A 24,560-nucleotide genomic window follows, 5' to 3' on the forward strand; every position below is an offset into this window, starting at 1 on the left:
ATATAAACAGAGATGGTCTGAAGTAGATAACAGAGTTAGTTTATACCATAGAGGCAACAGAGCTCAACAGCCAAAACATTCATGCTGGCATTTTGATGTTATAGGTACAAAAAGCCAAATCTTTACCTGAGGGGGCACTGGAAAGTACAATTAGAATAAAAATGGGAATATATTGAGAGAGTAAAAGGACACATTTTTGGAACAGCTAGTGGGGCTGGGAATCAAAACCTATTATGCATATAATTTATAGGTGCTGGTGGAGACACCCAGCAGGAACCGGTGCAGTGCTTGGGGCCCTCTCTGTATCTAGCCTAGCTTTCCATTGAATACATCATTTAATAAAATTTATTTGGTTATAGTTTCCTACTGGGCATTTATGACCAAGTCAAAGCAAATATATATATATATAAATATATATATCTGTCAAGGTCAGATAAGACTCCTCAAGGGTTACTTCTGGGGCCATGTGAGGAGCTCCCCAGCTCCTCCATTTCCTCCCTCCACCAACCATATCATCTTCTAAGCAGTCACTTAGGAAACTATTGGAACATTTTAAGTGAGCTGCCAGTGCCAAGGTGGGACTGTGGGGGAGATGAAAAAGGTCCCCTGTCTACATATATTTTAAAGGCAGAACTAATACAGCACATCTTTATGCACTATAAGTTACAGATGATAGAAAGAAAAGTCACAGATATTCCTAGCCCAGGGACAGGAAAGATGGAAGTATCATTCCCTAACATAGGTAAGTTATATCCTAGAATATAAACTTTTGCTAGGTGGTATACAGCAGGATTGTAGTTTGAGATATGTTTGGTTTGAGATTGTTAACTACCCCTAAGCAGAGATGTGCAGTGGGAAGCTCAAGACAGGCCTGGAATTCTGCACAAGTAAATAAATTTAGGGGTGTGTGGGTATTTAGTAGTATTATAAACTTCTCACAGTACTTAGTGACACTAGATGAGATCAGCCGGGAAGTGACTGCACAGAGAAGATGTCCAAGAATTGAGTCATGGACACTCCCTCATGGAGAGATAAGAAAGCATCAGAAAGAAAAGAGGCTGAGAAAGAGCAACCATAAGGCAGCAGCCAGGCAGATGTGTGTCCTTACAAGCCAGGTGAAGAAAATATTCCATGCAGAAAAAAGAGATTATCTGGGTCAAATACTGCTCAAGTATCTGAGGTTGATGGTTGGATCTGATGATGCAAAGGTCATCAGTAGCCTTCTTACAACAACTGCAGAGGAGTGGTAGGGTCCAATCCCTGAGTGGAGTGAGTTCTGGGAATGCCAGAGAAGACAAGAAATGAAAATAGATTGTTCTTTTGAGAAGTTCTGATATGAAGAGCAGAGGAAACATGGGACAGCTTCTGGCAAGGAAGTGAGGTCAAGAGATGGTTTTTGAGATTGGGGAAATAATAGCACGTCTAAATGCCTATGGAATGGTCTGTAGGGGAAAACCAAATGCATGTGTAGGCCAGCAGAAGAGCAGGAACATGTATGCCTTTGAATAGGCAGGAGGAGGAGGGTCTAGTGAGAGGCTTGGTCAATTGCAGCTCCATACCAAGTTCATCCTACCACATGTTCTTCTACATAAAACTTCACTGCAGCACAACAATATCTTTTTGTTTTACATATCGCCTAAGGCTACTGTTACACACAAAGTTGAGAAGTTATGATATAAACCATCTAACACGCAAAGCCTAGAATATTTGCTATCTGATTTTTTTTTTTTTTTTTTGGTATCAGGAGTTGAACTCAGGGCCTTGTGATTGTGCTATCCGATTCTTAACTAAAAAAGTTTTTTTGTCCCTATTCAACTAGGCTTAGACGGGAGCAATGAGCATCTCATCTGGAAGAGGCCAAGTGCAGCACATTGACAGCTACGCTAGAAAGTGATCCACAGAGTAGAAAAAATTGTAGAAGCTCTTCTTTTGATTGCTTCTATTTTCTCCCTGACAAAGGAGGCAGAAGTCCTTCTCTGAGATAAGAACTATTTGATCTCTCAAGTGCTTTTCAGCACTGGTGAATTGCTTTAAAGATCTGATTGGCAATGTTAACAGGGACTGTGAAAGACTCAGCATTTACATCTATCCACAAAATTGGTATCATTTTGACAGAGCTAGAGGACTCATCAGATCAAATTTTCAACTGACCAGTGCATCTGAAGACAAAATAGCTTTCTTCTGCTTGCCCATTTCTAGCCTCTATCTCATATTCTGCTCCTTTTTGGATGCTGTGCAGAAACAGACCCCGAGATAATGCAGTGTGAGCAGCACTGTGTAGGTTGCAAAAGGCAGATCATGCTGAGCTGGAGCCATCTGTTGTCAGGATTGCCATGTGCAGGATTCACCTTTAAGTCTCAGGGATCTAACATACGGCTATTGGTAGGCCACTCATCATCAGCAGAATCTCAGCAAGTAATGGAATCTGTCCCGTGTTGAAACATCAAGAAATGCCAGTATGAAAAGGAAGCAAAGGTGAAGTCTTCCTTATTTGCACTTAGAAAACCAAAATGATGGTCAACCTATGTTCCCCTTGGGTTCTGGTTCATTTTCTCATCATCTATGGAGAGATTGAACAGTGGGGCTTTAGGGAAGTCAGGAGTTGTACTCTAGAAAAGACTTGTTCTTATCCGGGATGCAACTGAAAGCACAGATGCCCCTGTGGCTATCCGTTGCTCTCGATGCTCATCTCGCCACCTTATTTCTGCTTGCTGTTCAATGAGGTATACTAGTGAGGTGGCCTAGCACCCTAAGAGACAGAGTTTGCAATTCAGGGTCTGATACTAAATCTTAAATTGTTTGACAATCAGATAGGAACCCTAGGTAGTTCAACATTGTTGAACTATCACCCATTTTGGCACATGGGAGCCTAAGTTTTGCTTCAGTCTGTTGAGACGTAGAGATCAGCAAGAATCTGATGGATTGAAATTAAGAAGCCAAAAACCAGACATTCAGGGAAAATGTATGTTTACTCATCTACGCAAGGAGTGGAAGGAATCACTGCTTTCGATCCTTATTCTTTTGTTGTTGTTGTTTTAGTACCTGCTTTCAGTACAGAGCTATTACATTCTCTAAACACTGATTTCTCTGAGCCCACTTATACAAAGGAAAAACACAACATGCAAATTCCGTTTTCTTGTGTGGCTTTGCCAATGGGAACTGAGCCAAATTTTGTACTGTTGTGTTGAAATAGAACGTTTCCATAAAAGTACACAGTATACCTTGATGAATATTAGAGATGAAAATATACCTGTATACCCAGCACCCAGATCAAAGTCCATAGCATCACAAGGAACTCAACTACCTACCCTACTAATGCAGTCATATATTATTTTGGCTTCTAATAGTATAGATTCCTCTTACCTACTTATAAAATGTCTCTACGTGCAACCACATGATATAGTACTTTTAGTCTGACATATTATTCAACATCATATTTATGAGACTTATGAGATTATTTTCTGTGTTGTTCATTCTTTTTCTCTTTCATAGCTAGTATTCTCTAGCATGTATTTGTTCTATAGTTAATGGTCATTCAGGCAGTCTTCAGGTTAAGACTATTACACATAGTTAAGATAACTATTTGTATAACATTTGCTTTGATAAACATTTGCGTTTCTGTGGGGTATGCCACAGGAAGTGTGATTGCTGCTCATAGATCTTCATATGCCCTGCTTTGATAAATATTGCCAATTTCCCAAACTAGGAAATGAGCCATTTGGATTTTTAAATGTTATTTCATGTATGTTTTTAAAAAAACAACTTAGCAAACACTCTCAGTATGTTACATGATTATATTTTGAAATGGTGATTACAAAATAAATGAGCTCTCCCGAAATACATTCTGTAAACTGAACATCAGTCATGAGAATCCGTAATTTTAGATTTAGGAGCAAGGACCTCTGCCACCTCTATACCTAGGCATGTTTTATTGGAGAATCTAATTCATGTATTTGAAGGTTGTGATACGAGATTTTCTAGAAACTTTCCTGAACTTCACCCACTCAACTTACCCATCACACCGATAATGCTCAGCTCTGAACTTCCTAAGGTGTCCTCCATCTCTTTTCTTGTTCCTGTTCCCCAGGTTGTCTTGTTCAACCCCTGACAGGTCTAACCTTTAGTCAGCACCTACCTGCTTTCCTGCAATCTTCTGTTTTCTAAATCTACCTGCTTATCTTTATAGCAGTAGTCTTCAAAATAAACTCACTACCTCAAATTTGACTGAGTTTAACATACTTTTCATTGTCTGTTGCCTGTAAAATCAAGTTCTTGTCTATTTTGTTCATTTGTTTAGTAAATATATATTTACCAAGAGCCTATTAGACACAAAACATCTTGCTGACACAGGGGATCTGTCGGTGACCAAAACAAGCATAGTACCGCCAACCCTTCAGTGCTAGGCTTCGTCTCAGGAACTTTGACACCTCCTAACTCCCTGTGATTTTGCAGCCACTGTCATTCTGTTATCAATGCCTTCATAATTGCATACAGTTCCAGACTGCTCCTTTCCATGATGGCTTCCAGGAAAAAGTCTGGGCCACCTGAGGGGATTCAGCATCAGTAGAGCTCAACTATCTCTTCCCATGCCATGATTTCAGGATTTGCTCCCTGTTCTCTTCTCTGTTCTTCAGTGAAGCCCATCATAGTTTCTACTGCATTTTCACTCTGTAACTACCTGTCAATATACCTGATACCTACCCTAGATTTGTGAGCTGTTTAAAGTAAGAAACAGTAGTCATGTTTGTGCTTTTGAGATCTAGCTTAGTGCTGACATGGAGTAGATGCTCAATCAATGTCTATGCAGGAAGGGGGAATAAAGGAAAGGAGGGGGGAAGGAGGGGAGGAAGGAAGGAAGGAAGGAAGGAAGGGAGGGAGGAAGGAAGGAAGGAAAAAAGAAAGAAAGAAAGAAAGAAAGAAAGAAAGATAGAAAGAAAGAAAAGAAAGAAAAAGAAAGAGAGAAAAAAAGAAAAATTTGAATTCATTGAAAATGACTGATCATAAAATTTTAGAGCCATATAGACTAAGAGCATCAAGAAAGCATCTTCTCTTTTTTAGAATGGAGAACATTAAGGCTGCTTAGTTGATTGGTTCAGGTTTCTTCCAAGCATAACTCCACAATTAACCAGTATTCGTAGTAGGTGGGCAAGGCTGGCACTAGTCACAGTGACTTCCATTCTCTGCATCTCCTTTCCCAAATTCAGCCATGCTCCCACTCAGACAACTACTGTTACTGTCACCCTGTCACCCTCCCTACCATCAGTCACCACATGCTTCCTTGAATAAACAAAAAATAGGTTTTATGCATCAAATTGTTGATATTTTTTAGGCCAAGGATATGAGAAAAGTAGTTACATGGAGTGGACTGGTTTGCAGAAAGTGAAATTATAGTCTAGGAAATGAAGCTGGAAAATAGAAGAGAAAGAAGGATAAGTAAAGGGACCTGCCAAGGCCACCTTTGAGCTTTCTGGTTTTAGAATTTGCTTTATAAAAATGTGGTTCTTGTATTTGTTTTTATTCTGGTAATATATACCTTGAGGGAAGAAGTTATAAACAGGAGCCCACAGCCTGCACAAAATGTGCAATTTATCTTGTTTCCTTCTTTTTAAATTTAGGAACAATTTAGAGTGAGTAAACAATGGCTCTAAGTTTTCTTTAAATGAAAAATGATTAGAAAAAAAAGCTGCACGGTAAATTATATTCGGTGATTCATCATAGGCCATGATGAGAAATTGTGCATGACTTTTGCAGGGTGTAGGATATAGACGGCAAAAAGTTTGCTGTTTACATACATAAGAGTAGTCATTGTAGTGTATGAGTCCTGCTATTTCTGACCCTGTCATATTAACAAAGCACGGCTAGAGCACCTTAGAATATTCCCCCAGTCAGTTATAAATAAGAACCAGGTTCTCACTATGGAAGGATGCTGCACTTTTAGTCTTGTAGTTGCACATGTCCTTTGCTGGAAAATGAGATTTACCCTACATTTGGCAACATGCAGTTTGGATGAGTGCAAGCAGATGAAGGATAGAGATCCTAAACTTTTATATTGTGAAAATGTCACCCCAGCAGGGACACCCATATAAAAGCTTAAAAGATCAGAAGCCAGAAGGGAGATGTTCATTATAAAAAGAGAAAAGAAGGGTAACGTGGGCTTCAGTCTCCCCCTTATACACAGATAAGCAGCATTTGTTCTGGTGCTTGTGGAAGGAAGCCCCTCTTGCGTTCTGTCCCCTAATAGCTTCTCTGCATTCGTTAGACAAGAGCTCCTTTGGAGCCAGGCAGTGTTCCAGGATCTCACATAAAGAAATTAACATCAAAGTGAAAGGGAAATATAAGCCCTGAAACACAAATGATCATGATTTCTGACTGGGTGACAATTAGTTCAAATTCAGCTCTTCCCAGAAAGGGAAAACAGGAAACTGCTTCCACACAGGCGTCTCCCCTTTCTGTCCATCCACCCATAACTCAGAGCCATGCTGCTTCCTCCCCTATCCTCCGCATCCCTGGCTGCTGAGCACATCTTGATTATGTTATCTGTGTGTGTCACCCTGAAGCAGGGACAAAGACAATTGAGAGGGGAGGGAGAGAGAGAGAAAGAGGGGGAGGGCAAAGGGGGAGGGAAGGAGGAGGAGAAGGAGGAGGAGAGAGAATTACCAGGCTTTTTTGGAAAGAGCTCTATGAAATTCTGACTTCCTTACTTATATTTTTCCTTCCACATGTAAAATATTGGAGAAACTATACCTGATATCTTCTGAGGGAGCAGCCACAAATTTTGGGAATGGATGTGCTATATAGCATGAGATAAATGGGGGCAGGGAGGGTGACCTCAGAGTCTTCAGGAATTCCATTGATTGAGATGGAAATCCAGACTCTTGAGGGAGTTTAGCAACTGGTAGGAAAATCAGTATGGAGATTCCTCAAAAACTAAATGTAGAAATTCCATTTCATCCAGCTATTCCCTGTCTAGTGATCTTCCACAAAGAGTTAAAGAAATCAGACTACAATGATACCTGTGTGCTGGTATGTATAACAGCACAACTCATAATAGCTAAATCTTGGCAGCAGCATATATGTCCATCAACAGACAAACTGATAAAGAAAATGTGGCTTATAGACATAATGGAATACTATTCTGTTGTAGAGAATGATAGAGTTGAGTCATTAAACTTCTTTTTCCCCTCTCCTCCTCCCCTCACCTTCAATCTCCTGAATTTCCTTCTCCCAAAAAGGAAAGGGAGAGTAGGGATGGAGAATAAGTGTATAACAAATGTATTATTTAAATATGAACCATGTTAAAGCATGTGGGATGACTTGCAATAAGTAACCATTGGTTATTATATTACTTGCAATATAAGTAACCATTGGTTATTATAGTACTTGCAATATAATAACCATTGTTAATTTCCTATCATCTTGTTTTGAAATTCTATATCAATTTTATGGTTTTTTTCTCCTTTGTGTCTTTAAAAGAAAAAGAGAGCACACAGGATATTCAATAACTGGAAAAGCATCCGAAAAGATGTATACTTACCTTTTATTCCAGCGAGGATGAACATTCAGAGATGAGAGCCCAAACTGCAACCCAAGGTCACCTCATTTATCACAAAGTGCCTATGCTGCAATCAAACTTGAATACTGGAGTTTTAGTTCAGGATAAACAATTCATAGATTAACATCTTCTGTCTTAAAAAAAAAAAAGTAATAACCTCCATGACATAGATTTACCACTGTTGTTTTATTAGAAATAGTTCCTTTTTATTTATTTATTTATTTATTTTTTGTTGGTGCTAGGAACGGAACTCAGGACCTTGAGCTTGCCGGGCAGGCACTTGTGCCACTGAGCTATTTCCATGGCCTTTGTTTTTGTTTTGGTAGCAATAGTTCCTTTTGAAAGCTATGTGGTTCGTGGAGTTGGGAACTATATCAAGGAAGATGATCATAATGTAGTTTATGGTCCACAGAAAATTACACTTGCACTTAAATTTTTATTGTGTTGGTCTTACAGTTTCAGACTCAATTTGAATACTTAAGCTTAAGTCATAATTATGGATATTAAGAAAAAGAAAAGCATTGGAAGTTTAAGAATAAGTTTAAACTAACAAGAATTAGAGATAAAAGGATTCCCAGATAAATGTCCTCTCACAGACAGAAAAACTCAGTAAGCCTATCTCTAATTGGTGGAGCAAGAAATGGTCTAAGATTGTTGCGTTGGATTATAGAAGTGACCAGAAAGAAAAGAAAACCAGTGACAGAATTAGAGATGGTACAGGAGATGGTAATTCTGGGAGACGGGGCAGTCGGGAAATCAGCTCAAAGATGGGAAGCCTCTTCAATCAGAGCAGGATACCAACAGTAAAGTTCTAAAATCTGTCCATCAAAGAAAACGATTACTTAGAATTGAGGAATATGGAAGTAACTCCCCTAAATTTAAAAACAGGAATGTTGAAAATTACTGTCAAGAGGCAGAACTAATATACAGAAGAAATCACTGCTTTTCATTGTAAAACCTCTGAACACTTTTTAAAAACTGTGTGTGCTTCTTTGATAATAATAGATTTTTGGATTTCTACCATTTAGTAAGCACTCCTTGTAGCTGTTATGGGTCTCAGCATTTAACATGAATTACCTCAATTCTCATGACAGCCCTATGCAGTAAGTGATATGATTGCCAACTTGTATACGATAAATGAATTTTGAATAGGTTAAAAACAGAAAATCATCCAAGATGATTTCATTGGCCAGGGGTGACACGGGCCTTGAGTAAGAGAAAACCAAACCAAACAATAGCTTAGACAAAGTAGACAAACAATAGCTTAGACAAAGTATAGATTTTTGTGTTTGCTTTCGCTCCCCCTTCCCTCACGCAGCAGAAAGCTGGAAAGTAGCTGGGTTCTGGCACTGATTCGTTAGGTCAGGGATAACAGGAGCGATGCTCCTGCGAGTCTCCGTCCTTTCCCCATAGATGAAGATGCCTCTGCAGCTTTCGCCACTCCATCTGGTTTTGCAACAGCAAGATTAGAAGAGAACTCCACGACTGTTATGTGACTGGCCTTGTGGTACACAGCCACCCGAAAGCTGAGGCGGTGGAAATTGGAGTTTTCTGTGGGAATATGACTGACCTGATCACTGTTTTATTTGGAAGCACTTAGCAGTGAGTCCCATAGTTAAAAAATGTGGCGGAGTGGGGCTCTGACATTCAGTAAAGTATATTTTTAAATAATTTAAAATAAAGATTAACAATATGAATCTGGAAGATCTATTTAATAAACTGATCCAAATGTTCTAATTTCAAGTTAGAAAAGGAGGAAATTGTAAATTTTAAATTAGAAGACAAAAATGTCCAAGATCCTCCCTTCCATGACCCCCACAGGCAGTGACATTTAATAAAAGGTGAAGCACTTGGGCAGGGACAAAGGATCAAGTTTCCGACCAAGGGCTAACTGCGCCTTCATTTGAAGAAGATTCTACTCTATCAAACCATTTAGAAATGAAATTGGAAGATATAATTAAGGCAATTTAGAACAAATTGATTTCCAAATGAGAAAATTATATTTTAGTAGAATTCCATCCTTGTAAGTTAACGAGGAACTGTCACCAGCTAGTGTGGGTCCTTTAATGGTAATGGGAATTAAGACTAAAGTAACATTGTGAATTTACAGGCAAAAGCTTTCACTGGAAACTAAGAGAAAATAAGGAGAGGACTCCAGTCTGAGCGGCTAGAGGTGCACACTCAGATGAAGAGGATCAGACAGACCCATCACAAAAGCAAGAGGCCGTGTTTCATGGCTTAGCTGCAGTGGGCTAGGGTCCAGTGGATCATTATTTCACTTCTGGTCTCCCACAGCACTGGAGGAATCCTCATGGCACAAGCTGCAGTTCAGTTCCCGTAAGGTGACTGTTTATGGTTACGGCAGCCTCAGTCATGTGAAGCTCTGATTTCCTAGAATCCAAGCGATGACAGGATCAGAGTGGCTGGAAACATCTAAGCATCCCTCCAGGGAGGGGGTGTGGAACTGGACATTATAAGGAACTGGTAACCAGATGCCCCTGTAAATCCTGCGAATCACTTTACTCTTGTCTTGCTGTCCTCAGTCTTGAAGGGGAATGAGCTAGACGAGGAAAATTTACAGCTAATGAAATTGTTCTGCTGACATCTTAAATGATTAACATACCTGTATCCAAAGTTTAAAGGTAATAGTGGATACAGAATGAAGTCCAAGCTTTGCATTGCTCTTGTTCCCTTTTGTACCTATCTGTAGGGCCAAGCGAACAGTTGCCTGAAGTTTTCATTAAATCCTTGACTGCTTCAGAAGAAAATATAAATCCTAGCCAAGCATGGTGGCCCACGTCTGTAATCCCAGAACTTGGGAGGCTGAGGCAAGAGGATTGTTGTGAGTTCGAAACCAGCCTGGGCTACAAAGTGAGCTCAAGGCCAGTCTGAACTGCATAGTGAGACTCTGTCACAAAAATGCAAAGTAAAAAACAAAACATAAATCCTGTTTTGATGGGTAACAGGTTAAAGACCCAAGAGTTTGTTTGTCCTTGGTCCCTGCGGTGATGTCTAACTATGACTACCTGTGAGTAGTTCAGGAAGCATTTTCCAAGGAACATAGCTTTAATTTTGCCAGCTTTTATTTAACAAATAAGCAGTACAAAAATTCAAGAAACTGTGGTTGTTCTTTTTCTAATGGACATACATATTAGTAAGGAAGTTGAATTTTTTTTCCTTCCAGTCTTTTTAAAATTTGACCTCCTTGAACAGAATTATTTTTGAAAAAAATAAGCAGCGATATCAATTATAGTGACACACTTGCTCATATGTACATATTTATTGTCTCTAGCACATAACACTGGGGCAGAAACGGAAAAAAGGGGTAATTAGCATTGAGGCTGCTAAGATTAGAAGGCATAATTGCAAGTGTCTTTATAAAAGTGACGTGAGGCTGTTGGAGGCCACCATTCCAAGAATATGGCAGGTTGATAAGAAAGCCACAGCAATAGCTCTCTGGGGGGTTTCACACAGAAACACGCAATTAACATTTTCTCAGTTGTACAAATGAGCAGCGATTCAGGAAATTAGCTTGAGGGGCAGGAGGAGGTGGCCCTAGCTGATGCTAAAAATATACCGGAGGCTCACAATGCTAGAGTGACAAACCTCTCCTCTTGGAAATTTCAACCTGACAAACATCTTCCTTTTTTCTTCTCCTGTGCTGGAGGACAGTTCCTTTGGAGGAAGGCTCGTAGTCCCTTTTTTTGTTGCTATAAAAGAATGCTTGAGACTGGATAATTTATAAAGAAAAAGAGTTTATTTAGCTTCCAACTTCCTGAAGACCGGAAGTCCACACTTGGACAGTGGGATTTGGCAAGGGCCTTGTGTGGTGAAATCAAACAGTGGAAAAGCCAAAAGGAAGAAGATGCCTGTGGGAGAGACAAGACACAAGGGGTGGTCTCCCTTTGTAATAATTCACTCTCCCAGTAACTAATTCAGTGCCAGGGGAATGAGAACTTATTAACACAAGACAGAGCCCAGTGCCCCAAGAGATACAGTAGTCCTTCTTAATGACCTAATCATCCATGAAAGGTCCCAGCTCCCAAAACCACCACAATGGTAATTCAATTTCAGAGATGAATTTCAGAGAAGACAACTCATATCCAAACCACAACAAGATTTTTTGTACTCTTAAAGGATTCTCTTAAAGATCATCTTAATTGATTTCCCTGTATTAAACAGTTCCTATTTGGCAAAGGAACAATCCTTAAAGGGATGAGATCTGGTACCCTACAAAAGCAGTACAAAATGGGAGTTCTTATGCATGTACATCCTCTGCATTGCACCTTCAGGCACATGAACTATCAGGGTAGCTGTTAGTACATCGCTGCTTCACTTCTCTGGGGAAAGGTAGTTGAGCAAATTCTTCAGAACAGAGCTCCAAATAAACACCTAAAGCATGTTTATGGAGCCAGCACAGACAGCCTAAACCTGAACACCAAGACTTCTGTATTTTGTCAATTGGAGAGCTTCTGCAGCCCTATAAAAACCCAGTGCCCCCAAGTTCTTAGAACCTATTTCAAGATAATTCATACTATAGTAGGAAGTATGCAAAGCCAGTGTCACCAACCCTGTAGGCAAGAGTGGTGACTGAACATACAGTTTAATTTAAAAAGACAAAATATATAAAGCATAGAATAAGTCCTTTCCACTGATTCATTTGTGCAATCCACTATACTCAAGGAGTATGAATTTATTGCCTATTTTGTGGAAAGAGTAAGACATAGAACTACAAGATCTCATTCCCCTTGAGGCATGACACAATCCCCTTCTTCCACCCACTTTCCCCCCAACTCCTATGGAAAGGGTTTATGTAGTGATTTCTATACATGTCCAGCCTTTCTCTTACTGCTTCTCTCCTAGATTCAATGAAGTGGTTCTCCTAGATCAGTGATGGCAAACCTTTTAGAGCTTCCAATACTACAAACAGCCTGCTGTGACACATGTGTCATAGATTGGCACTGCTTGTGCAGTTGGTGGCCATGGGGAAGAACCCATCAGTAGAGAAGCATTATGTCATCAGAAAGCGAAATTAGTATGAAAGGAATAAAGAAAGTTTCCTGGTGGTCAGGCTCCCAATTGTTGAATACTGTGTATTTTGAATACATCCTTTTGCTGCAATTTGTCCCAGTTTTCCTTCAATTACAGTAAATAATCCAGAAGAGCTTGATAAACTCTTCTATGTCTCATAGGTTTGAGATGTGCTTTTGTCAACTGCTGCCTGAGGCGATTTGAAACACATGGTCCGAGGATAATTATGCAACTCTCATTGACGTTGAAACATTTGAGCCATATGATATGCTAGTGTCCCAACAATGACAATATTGGATCTTAATATGCTTCCCATTAGGAGGTTTTCCAGAGGTCTGTTTGTTTGTAATTGTGTCTGGTTAGCAACCACTTCTTTTTATTAATTTTATTTTAAAGATAGTAGTAAAAGAAAAAAAAAAAGAAAAAACAGTAGCAGCCTACCAACATCACAACCATAAATAAAACAAAGCAAGAACATTAAAAGTGATACAGTGTTTCAAAACAAAATGGTAGGAACTAATAGTGAGCAACCACTTCTTTTTGAATATGAGATGAAAATGGGAAGATTCTGACTGTAGAATCTAAGACTCTCATTGCTACCTAATAAAGAGAAACGGTACTAGAAAATTCCCCAAAGTTCTAATGTCCCATGTATTATCCTGTATATGGAGACTTTTTAGACAGTCCAAGCCCCCTTGATTTTAATGAAGAGCTTTGCAGCCTATATACCAGCTTTTACCACGAAAAGATTTCTCACTGCTTCATGAAGACAGATGTGTGGCAGGATGAATTCTGCTACATGCCAGTTGGGGAGGCAACATTGAATGAGACATGCAATGCTTCACCTTCCTCAAAGCCCAGGCTACTGCCCACTAAATGGAATAGGAATATAAAGCATTAAAATTGCTATAACATTTGTATGTCTCATAAATATTAAAATATTTTGTTTTAAATTATGACATATTCTGTAAACCTTTTAAAATTAATTAAATGTAAGGAGCAAGACACCATCTCAAAATAAAAAATAAAAATGGACTGGGTGTGTAGCTCATTGTGAAGGTCTGGAGTTCTACCCCTGTATCACACACACACACACACACACACACACACACATGCACACATGCACACATGCATGCATGCACTCACACACTCTGTAAATAAGTGGAACATAGAGAAGATTTTTACACTAGTGAATGTACTCAGTATGATACAATAACTGATGGTACATGACCTTTAGATTTGTCCAAACTCATAGAATATATAAGATCAAAAAGTCAACCCTAATGTGAAGTACAGATTCTGAGTAATACTGTTGTATCAATGTAAGTTCATTGATTGTAATAAGTATACCACTTTGGTGAGGGATATTGATAATAAGGAAGGCTATAAATGCATGGAAGCAGGAAATCTATGCACCTTCCACTCATTTGGTTGGAAACCTAAATCTGTTTAAAGAAACAAAATCTGTTTAAAAATAAGCAAAATAAGTAGAGGATTCCAAATCAGATGCTTTGGAAATACCTTTTTTCAGACTATTGTCACTTGACATCCATTTTCTTTATGAGAGTAACCAGTGATTTGCAAATGTGTATGTGCATTATGTAATATGTGAGAGGGAGGGAGAGTGGGAGGGGAAGGGTAGGGAGGAGGGGGAGCGAAGAGGGAGAGAGATTTAAATCCTTTTAGAATAATTTTATTCCCCACAGAACTCTTTAAGTGAAAATATGTATTTGATAATGGAGAATACACTGACTTTTCTGGTGACCCATGGACGAGAGTCAGGTCACAGCCATGGTCGGGATGCTTTGCATGCTGACTTGCTGTGGGAGCCATGCACAACCACTGTGCGGTGCTTTATTTCTACCAGCAGGACCAGGCACTGAGACTGGCTTGTGTTTGAGCTCAAACCTCAAACAAACACAGACCTGCTCCCCTTTTAAAAAAAAACAATGAAAAGAAAAATGAGTTAATAAAAACAGAAAATTTGTAGAAGACAACCAATAGAACAGCCCCCAAACACATAAAATTATGTTCACTTATTTTTGTGAAACAGAATTTCAGTTAAGGCTGCTGCAAGATCACACCTTGCATTCATTAGATTTGCAAAAACAAAGTGTCTGAATGTCTGATAATAGCCAGTCATTTTGAGAATGTGGGAAATACAAGCTCTCATGCGCTGTCAATAGGAATGTGAGCATTCCTACCACTTTAGGGAATAATGCATGTGTTGTAAGAATTTTTCAGGATATTGACCTTAGAGAATCCTTTAGATGTATCCTAAAGCAACACAAAGTAAGGTTGTGCAAACCAACATTTTTAAAGAAAAAAAATCTATCTATAAAAAATAGAATGATAAAGTATATATACCTGCAGTAGAATAGTATAGTGGTTCAAACAAAGGAGCTGGATCTACATGTAACAACAGAATTCATTTTAAAGAAATAATGCTGATTATAAATAGCCATATAACAAAAGAATACATAGAGTATGATGCAGATACATTTAATATTTTAAACAATACAGATCCATACCAGGGGCTGGCAAAATTTTTCTGTAAAGGACTAGGTAGTATTTTGCACTCTTTGCATTTCTATTTCAGCTCGTCAGCTCTGCCATTGTTGGACAAAAGCAGCCACAGGAGATACAGAATCAAACAAAGGTTTATTTGCAAAACTTCACAATATTTTAAATATGTATTCAGAAACAAAATAATAAAGCAACTATGGTAAAATGCTAGTATTTGTTAAATTTGACTTGATGGGTATACATGTTTGTTACACTATTTTTATGAGTACAAATGTGTAATACTGAAAAAGCAAGGTACAATAAATACATTAAACTGTGAATCTGTACAAGGGAAAGCAAGTCTCTGCAAGTATTTCATTTCTTCCAGAAGATGCTGTCTTTGTCTGTATTCCCCTTTTAGACAGAATTTTCTCCAATAGGAGAACTTTCTCTCTGCTCTCAGAACTGGGAACAGTTATTGTGTAGTATTTAGATCAGGAGCAACTGTGAATCATGTTATGATTGAATCTTCCTCTTCACAATTTTAAAGCAAATTTGAGCTGAGTTTGTAACTTGATCTATTAGAACTCCAAGACTTTTTAGGCTTACATTTTATGGCTGACTTCTTCCCTTTCTCCACTTTATCATTTCTGATTTCTCCTATACTTGACTTTCTTCGTCCTCATATGGTAGTGGTAAAGTGTTCCAATTTCAGAGGTAAACACATGTTCCAAATCTGAGGCATGCCCAATAGTAGCTCTGTGATTTTCTGCCATTTATTGAATATGTCTGCCTCACTTTTTTCATCTGTAAAATTGAGTGGTGATAATAGAATTTATCTCATAGGGTGGTTTATGAGAGTTAAATGAGTTACTTATTTGCAAAATTCTTAAACAGTGCCTCGTCTGTAGTAAATACTGTTAGTATTGAATATAAAATATTTAAGTGTATTTATTTATCTGATTTATCTAAGCCAACTTATGTATCAACCATACTTAAATTTTCTAAAACAAAATGATGGTGAACACTGTATTATGTATAGAATATAAAGTAGAACATATAATCAAATGTAAAATATAATATGTAATTGTGAAGTATATAACTACATATAAGGTATATTAAATGCTTTAAAACTTTGAATCCTAACCTATAAAATAAGGATGATAACCACTTACTGTCTAGAAAAATGTTATAAGAGTTGGTTAAGTTAGTGGATACAAGAACCTTATCGAGAGTGTAGAAAACATTCAAGCAATGGCTATGAGAATATCTGACAACTGTGCAACAGTTGTTAGTGGTATTAAGCAAACACATGAAATCCTGTACCACAAACATCAGAACTTGAATAGCTTTAGAAATAAAAAACATATGCTTACTTTGTGATGGGGTAGGAAAAACCTCTGTTGATGTCAAGACTGGTGTCTTAGTACCAGCTCCAGCATCTATGGGGAGATGCCACTATGGAAGGAATCTCACAGCTGTAATGGGAGGGATTAAACTCCAGCAGAAGTCCATGGAATTTAATATTAATGGTCATCTTCTCTAATCAGGACCTCTGTTGTCCCCTTCATCAGGAGAGAGTGATTGTAAGGCAGAAAATTTCCCAAAAGAAGATTCGGAGATTAAATGGCAGGGGTTGTACGAAGTGGAGTGACAATCAGAACTTTGTTTCTGAAAGTAGAAAAGCAAATCCTTGAGAATAAATAAAAATCTGTCCTTAATAAACAAAGCTCAGCACTGGCTGTATAAAAACTTTGCCCCTGTAAGCTCTGTCTACCCTGCAGCCAAGCATATTTCATAATCTCATGATGAGTTGTAGCTGCTTTAAGTTGATCTAAAGCTAACTCTTAAGCCATATTGCTCTTAAGACAGCCCCAAGGTCTTTCTGGTTATGCAAGCCCTGTTACACAGAATAATTTCTTTATTTGCTTGATAAAGGGTGAAACAAAGACTGGAATAATGCTTTCTAAACCTAAACTTCTAACATCTTGTCACTCAAAGGCTGTTCCTGGCCCAGCAGTGTACTCAAATTTTAATGTGTATAAAAAACAAGGATTTCCTGAAAAACTGCAGATTCTGGTGTAGAGTCTGAAATCACACATTTCTAAAAAACATTTAGACAATGTTGCATGTCTACCCTAAAATGCTGTTACTCATTGTATGGTTCAGCATAGATCTCACCTGAGGACTTCCAGGACATACAGAATCTTTATCTCCTCTCTAGACCTCAGTCAGCATCTGCATTTTAGCAAGATTGTCAGTGATTCCTGTGCATGTCAAAATTTGAGAAGCACTGATCTAGAACATATGCAGACTAATTTTTGCAAGGTTTTGATGTATATTCTCTATTTGCCCAAGGTGGCTACTTCCTGTAGCCAAAGCTCTTGAAATACAGTACAAATTGTCAGTCTGTAGTGGACCCTAGCAATGCTCCACTCATATTGTCTCCAGTTTCTTTTACATTTTCATACATTATAGCCAAGCAGGCTCTGGCTCCCAATAGCCAGTCCCATGTCTCTTCACCGGCTCTTCCCTCTCCATGACAGAACCCTTTATACCTGTTAGTAAGGAGAGTAGGAGATGCCTAGGCTTTTCCATCCCCTTCCAGCTATGTATAACTAAGACTAACAGAGCAGGCACAGGGGTCTTCATACTCCAGCACGCTCACTCATGGTACCAGGGAATTCAGTGCAAGGTCAGCTGGCTCCAAGGTAGAAACACCGTGGTGGAAGGGCATAGTGCAGTAAAGATGCTTAGTTTATGCTAGTAGACATACAAAGCAGAAAAAACAGTGCCAGAGAGGAAAAGGAAAGGAACCAGATATGTATCCCAAGATCACACCTCTGTGATCTACCCAGATACAACCAGAAGGGTACTGTACTAAAGTACTAGGTGTACTTTACCAAAGTACTAAATATACTAAGTGTACTATACTAGGTGTTTCTTAATCTAGTCAAGATAATATATCATAATTAAGGATCACATCTGCATAATTTACAACATAGACTTGGCTCTCCTCACCTTCTATCCTTTATTTTTAAAGACTTTAGTCATATCACATTTTTTGCTCATTTATCTGTAAGCACCTATGTAGATGCTAAGTACCCTTCACACTCTGACTTCAACTTTACTTTTTAATTGCAGCTTGTCCTTTCTTTTCTACTTTCTTTTGGATTAATTCATGTTCCTTCTAATTTCTAACATTTTTGGTCACCTCTGGTTCTTTTCCCAATTTTTACTGCTAAAAAACGTTCTTTCCTTTCCCATTACTCTAAGGCACCTTTTCCTTCAATTTCATCAAAAATATTACCAACTTATATGACAGAATACTATCAGTGCCTTAAATCAGGAAGCAAAAAGCAAATGCACAACAAGAAAAACACCATGCTGAAAAACCAACAGATCTGTAGTAGAAATAACAAAACTCGGTTGCAAAGCTGTTGCATTAAAAGACATTATTTCTTTAAAAATACAAAGAAAAGACACAAGATTGGGAAAAAAAGGAACAAAAGAACTATTAAATAGTAAAACATTTACAAAATACCAGTAGTAAGTCCTCATATACCCATAACTAAATGTAAATGGATTAAATTCTCCAATCAAACTGTATCAAAGAAACAAATTAGCTAAATGTACTTGAAAAACAAGAGACTACTTTAACCTTAGGATATGAACTGAAAATAAAAGGATAGAAACTGATGATTAAAGGATAGAAAAAACTAGTGCAGGAAATTGCTGAGCAAAGGAGAGCAATAGCAGCTATTTGTATATCAGATAAAATAAAGTTGAAGTGAAAAACTGTAGAAAGAGAAATAAGGTCACGATATTATAAAGGGGTCAAATTATCCAAAGGAAAGAACACATTTTTAAATATTTACATACCCAGCATTATAGATAATAAATATAGAGAGCATTAATAAATCTTGTAAGTAGAGCATAATACAGTAATATGGTGAGATTTCAAGATATTACTTATTAGAAGAGAACCGAATCCACTACAACACTATCCAATTGTTAACCAGCTCTCATGTCATTTTTACTGACAGAAAAAAGATATTTTGGTTCAGAATGTTTGTTATGTGTTGAAAATTATTACCAAAAATTGTTATTCAGTCATCTTTTTGTAGATATGTAACTTTCCATTTTCTTTTCAGACAAATGAGACCACTATTGAGAGTAGTGTGAGGTAGGAATTAAGATGAAGACAGTGAAGAGGATTTGATGAAATTGGAAGGAGTCATGTACATTGACATTATATTTGCAACTGGCTTAGAGAATCTCTAGAACTATAGCTTACGTGTAAAGATCCCCGGTATAGCTGCTTTTGCCTAGGTAGGAAATGAGGAGCAATATATTTACATTTTAAAATACATTTATCATATTTTAAGCTTCTAAATTATTCTTTATATGTTTATATTTCAAGGAAAATAATAAAAATGCATTAGGTTATTGCAAGCAGCATAGCAGTTTTCTATCATGAGGGATTTTAAAAAGCAGAAAAACTTTGTTTATATGTAAGGAACATTTCCGTAGGAAAAGAGTAATCACTCAGGGATTTCAGGGATTTCAATTTATTACGCTATTTTTGGGAAAAGACAAAAGAAAAGCTTTAAGGGGACTTTTGTATCCAGATTGAACCGAGTCTCCCTGGAAGCCAAGCTAACAGCATGTCTTAGGACCGTGCAGTATTTAAGCTAACAGAAGTGTGATTTAAATTTTTCAGGAATGGACAAAAGAGGTTTTCAGTTTGGCAACAAACCTGTTGGCCCAAAACATGTCCAGGGACGCATTTCTGGAAAAAGCGTAAGTCGCTATAATTTTATTGCTAAGGGTGTTGCTTCTTGTGAGTCAGCTTCCTTTCCCCTTTGTGAGGCCTTTGTTTGTGCTGCACTGGCTTCTCACATTGATAAACATAAATTTCCCTTTGGGATTTGTTAGTGAACTGATAGCTCCACTGTTGGGAATTGGACAACTTCCAAGAAAGATCGCTCTTTCCTCCAAGCTGCACATCCGTATTACGCTTGGGCTGAGTTCGCTTGAATGTCAGTGCCTCTGACACATCATAAGGAGGTACTTCCAAATCCTTGCAGCTGTGCTCAGAACTAGGAAATATTAATTTCAGAGAGTCCTCTCCTTCTGCCTCTGCCTGTGTCTTCTCAGTTGTTCGTGTGAAGATGGGAATGAACAGCATATGCTCCTCCTTCACTACAGTCAGAGATCACAGATAGATGCCACAGTAACTTCTCTGCCTTCTTAGATCAATAAGCTGATGACCTGATTTCAGCTTTTGTACATGAACACAGCAAGTATTAGTAAGGAGAAAGAAAGAGAAAGGATGTAAAGGAAAGGGCAGACAGAAAAATAGTGGAGTGAAAAGCAAAACAGATTAGCAAATCATTTTGGAATTGCAGCAGCTTTACTAATAATTATTTGACCAAGAAAAATAATAATGTATGCCAGATGAACAGCAAAGAAGGCCGGTTGTTTTCATTTTGGAAACTGTGGCCGTTCAAGAGGTCAGAAAGTCTTTAAATCAAAACCACAAGCAGAAGCACTAATAGGTGGTCCTCTGTTCTACTGAATAGTTTTCTCTTTTCCCTCTTGCTATGCAAGACATATCCCCCATTCCACACCTCACACTTCAACCACATCTCTCTTTTGCTCTTTTATGAATTCCTTTTACTTTTAGTCAGTACTCACAGGTCTTTATTTAAACTTTTTTTGTGTGTGGAATGATCTCCTCTCCTGAGTTTGTTGAAGATCCTTTCTACCAGCCTCCACCTTCTCCCTTCCTTTTTTCCAATTTGTTTTTACCTTATCTTTGGTGTTATGTATCCTTCACCCAACATTTCGAGATCATCTGTTCTTCAAGGCAATGTTAGTAGAAAGAGACAGATAAATAAGATGCTGCACCTGAAACACAGGATGCTGGCTGACTAATTATTACCTATCGCAAAAGTCTATCCAATTGGTGTCTCCCTCTGAGAGATGCTGGACATTCTAGATCATATATTTGATGGAAATGTTGTCAGAGTTTGTTTTGCATGCACAGTTATCTATGGGACTGGGTAAGCAAGGTTGCAATGGGTGCAGTTTCCCTCTTTACACACCCACTGGCAGTGGTTGAGAGTTCTGTTGCTCCACGGCCTTACCTATGTGTCCAGAACTAGCTGAAGACATAAATACAGTTGTCATATTCATAGGGTGGAAATCCATACAATAATGGTAAATAATAATTCACAGCTATAAGCTAAATAGAGATGGATCTTAAACACGTAATATTGAATGAAAGAAGCCAGACACACAGAAAAATATGACTCCATCTGTGTAAGATACAGATATGGGCAAATGTGACCTGTGCTGTGTTACAGCAGGGTAACATTGTGGCTAGACAGACTCAGCAACAGGGCATGAAAGGAGCTTCTGGGGTGCTGCCAAGTGGCACCATTCTATTTCTTGATCTGGATGCAGATTCAACAAACTACACATGACCATGGGCTCTTCTCTCTGTATTTCTTTTTTGCACAAAAGGTTCTTTAAAAAAAATTGAAATACTCATTTCTCTGCTTCCCCAACAGATACACTAAACTTAAACTGCAAGTCACTCCAGAAGGGCGCATTCCTCTGAAAAAGTAAGTTGCATGAGCCTTTCCCATTATTCATCGTCTCCTCCTTTGAGACTTGAATCTGTGCCCCAGCCTAAGTGGGAGGGTGGAAGTGCGTGGCAACCACACCCTCATTCATGCCTGTCTCTTATCAGAGCAGCTGGTTTCCTCACCGCACACCCCCCTCCCTGGGGCCCCTTTCCTGTGGCATCATTTTCAAGAAACACCAAATCAGAAAAGGGCCGGAGGGAGTAGGAGGGAACCAGTTTGCTAAATCCCCAAGCCCATCTGAGAGTCAATCTGTCCCAGGTAAGCAGATGCGGTGACTTCTTCCAAGATGGTGCTAGCCTTAAAGTGGGGCTTGCAAACGCCAGTGCCAAGAGGTGCCAACCAGGGAGTTTAAATGACACAGCAGGGCAGGAGGAAGAAGAAAACTACAGAGCAAAACCAGTCTAAGGGAGACACAGTAGAACAAGTGAGGTCCAGGCATAGTTTAATATTTCAGTAGAATCCATAAATCCAAATCATTATGTTAAATTGCTCACTTAAGTTCTGTATTTTAAAACCAAATTAGTGGCCAAAGATCATATTAGCCAAATGCCTTTAACCTTTGACTTACAAGCTACCAATGAGCTTCTATTAATAAAAACATTAAATTATTAAGATTACAACATATACCATTGGAAGAATCGTAGCAATGAGGAGAAGATTAGGAAGGTTATTGGCATAGTGTTTCCTATGAATTTATTTATTTAATAGAACAGTTTTTAATTGGATCAGAATACTACTGACTTTAGACACTGTAATATTTAAAAGGCATACACATAGAGCTTTGAAAACAGAGATGCGGGTAGATGGAGGAAGGGGCATCTTTTCATTCTTTAAAACGAGTGCTGACTAGGTTTGAGTCAATGGAATTATTTAAGTCAGCATCATCTATAGGTATTGTGATCCTTATGTCTTGTAAACATCTCTCCTTCTTCACTTCACAGCATATATCGCTTGTTCTCAGCAGACCGAAAGCGAGTTGAAACTGCATTAGAGGCTTGTAGTCTTCCATCTTCAAGGGTGAGCATGCTGCCCTACAATAATAGCACAGTGAAACAGCTCTTAATAATTCACACTAAATACACATTGCCTCAGTGTTCCCTAGATATCCTTTTATAAAATTGAGGAACCAAGGTGCTGGGGATTTGGCTCAGTGGCACAGCGCCTGCCTGGCAAGCACGAGGTCATGAGTTCGATTCCCGGTAACTGGAAAAAAAAATTAAGGAACCTATAACTTGGGTGTTAATGTTTGCAATGTATAAAACCACTGTTGTATTCCTTCATTCCTATAACCTCAGGAACCCTTGCTTTTCATAGACAAAAACATCCATAGTGGGATGCTGGGATATGGCTCAGAGGGCACAGTGGTACTTCCTTGTGAGAGAAATGGAGTTTACTCCCCAACACCACTGAAAAAAATCAGTAACAATCCAATCAGCTAACATAAAAAAAAATTATCCCCAAAGTCATCAATAGTAAGAAGGCAATTTGAAATGTGAACAATAAACCTATTTTCAACAGTTGTACCTATCTTGAACAATAGGCTTTCTTTATATCTCTCGATGTATGAGCAAATGATAGTGTGAAGCCATTATATTTAGGAAGACATTTGAAATACTAATTTCATCTGATCCTTCTAAGATTTTTGATTCCTAAGGTTTTATCAATTATATAAAAATTGCCATGATAACACATGTGTATAAATAAGTACAATATAAATTCTCTTGAAGGTCACCTACTTTGTTCACTGGTGGTAAAGTAAGTGAGAAGACAAACATGCAGGTGCCTTACAAAACCCTGACACTTAAAAAGCACTCCACATATTTTAACTATCTCAAAGAAAGTAATTTGCCTTTGTTTCAATTCATTTCCCGCTGGCTCTGAAATGAGCATGTTGCCATTGTTTCTGGGAGAACAGCATCTATCATGTAAACTCTTTTTCTCACGCTATATGTACAGGACTCCTTTCAGTCCTAAATTATTTTTAACCTAGTATGTAAGAAACAAGGAACACTTGCCTATGGACAACACTGGCTCTATAGGAAAAACACTCTAATCTCAAAACTCACTAGCAATGCTCAAGTTCCACTGAATGAAACCGCGAAGCCTCTCTTAAACTTATGCTTGAATTGTGCCTAAGTCCTGAGTGCTATTTATTAAGTTTGTCAACCAATTCTCACTGTCAATGCTTTTCAAATAAAGGGGGAAGTTTATTAACAACTTTGCTAGTTCTCAGGAAGAAAAGAGTGCCTTTCCACTATCACTTTTCCATGATAGGTAGAGCTGTTCAAAGTCTGCAAAAACACTTTTCCCATCACTCTAACATGCAAAAGAAAATGCTTGAATTTGTTTGCTGTGAGTTTCCTTAGCTGCTTCAGAGTAGGAAAGACACAACAAGGAAGGACCTGTTATTGACTCAAATTATTTCTTGAGCTCTTAATGGGAGCCCTTGGGTGTAGAAAATGTGGTAATGAACAAATTAAAGTCCAGGGTTGAAGAACCATAGAGCTTTCTGGGGGACCTAGTCAAAACAATGTCCATAAATACATTTGTAAATTTGGAGAGGTGATACTAAAACAAAAAAGACTGATATGCTGCCCTTGAGAATAAGGGAAGCTCATTCCAGGAAAAGCATACAGTATGTCAAAGCCCTGAGGCTGGGAAGAACTACCCTGTGAGAGCAACTGCAGGGAGAACACCACAAGCCAGCACAAAGGGAAAACATGAGAGCTGGGTTTGCAAAGAATTCTTTTCTTTGTGATCACTTCCAATTTTTTTTTCTGGGTAATATCTTGTGAAATACAATGATCAAAAAAAGT

The 24,560-nt window shown here is 38.4% G+C and overlaps 1 protein-coding gene across 1 annotated transcript in view; it reads left to right on the forward strand.

Annotated features, from left to right (window-relative positions):
- Window positions 1-24,560, forward strand: part of Plcb1 (phospholipase C, beta 1 (phosphoinositide-specific)) — a gene marked incomplete at its 5' end in the record, with an annotated part of 704,492 nt that overhangs the window by 468,599 nt on the left and 211,333 nt on the right. Inside the window, 3 exon segments of the mRNA XM_005380862.2 lie at window positions 19,812-19,891; window positions 21,667-21,720; window positions 22,686-22,761. Coding sequence (XP_005380919.1) covers window positions 19,812-19,891; window positions 21,667-21,720; window positions 22,686-22,761 — 210 coding nt within the window.

This window comes from Chinchilla lanigera, unplaced genomic scaffold (genome assembly GCF_000276665.1).
Source record: "Chinchilla lanigera isolate Chin_1 unplaced genomic scaffold, ChiLan1.0 scaffold00014, whole genome shotgun sequence".
Lineage (NCBI taxonomy): Eukaryota > Metazoa > Chordata > Mammalia > Rodentia > Chinchillidae > Chinchilla > Chinchilla lanigera.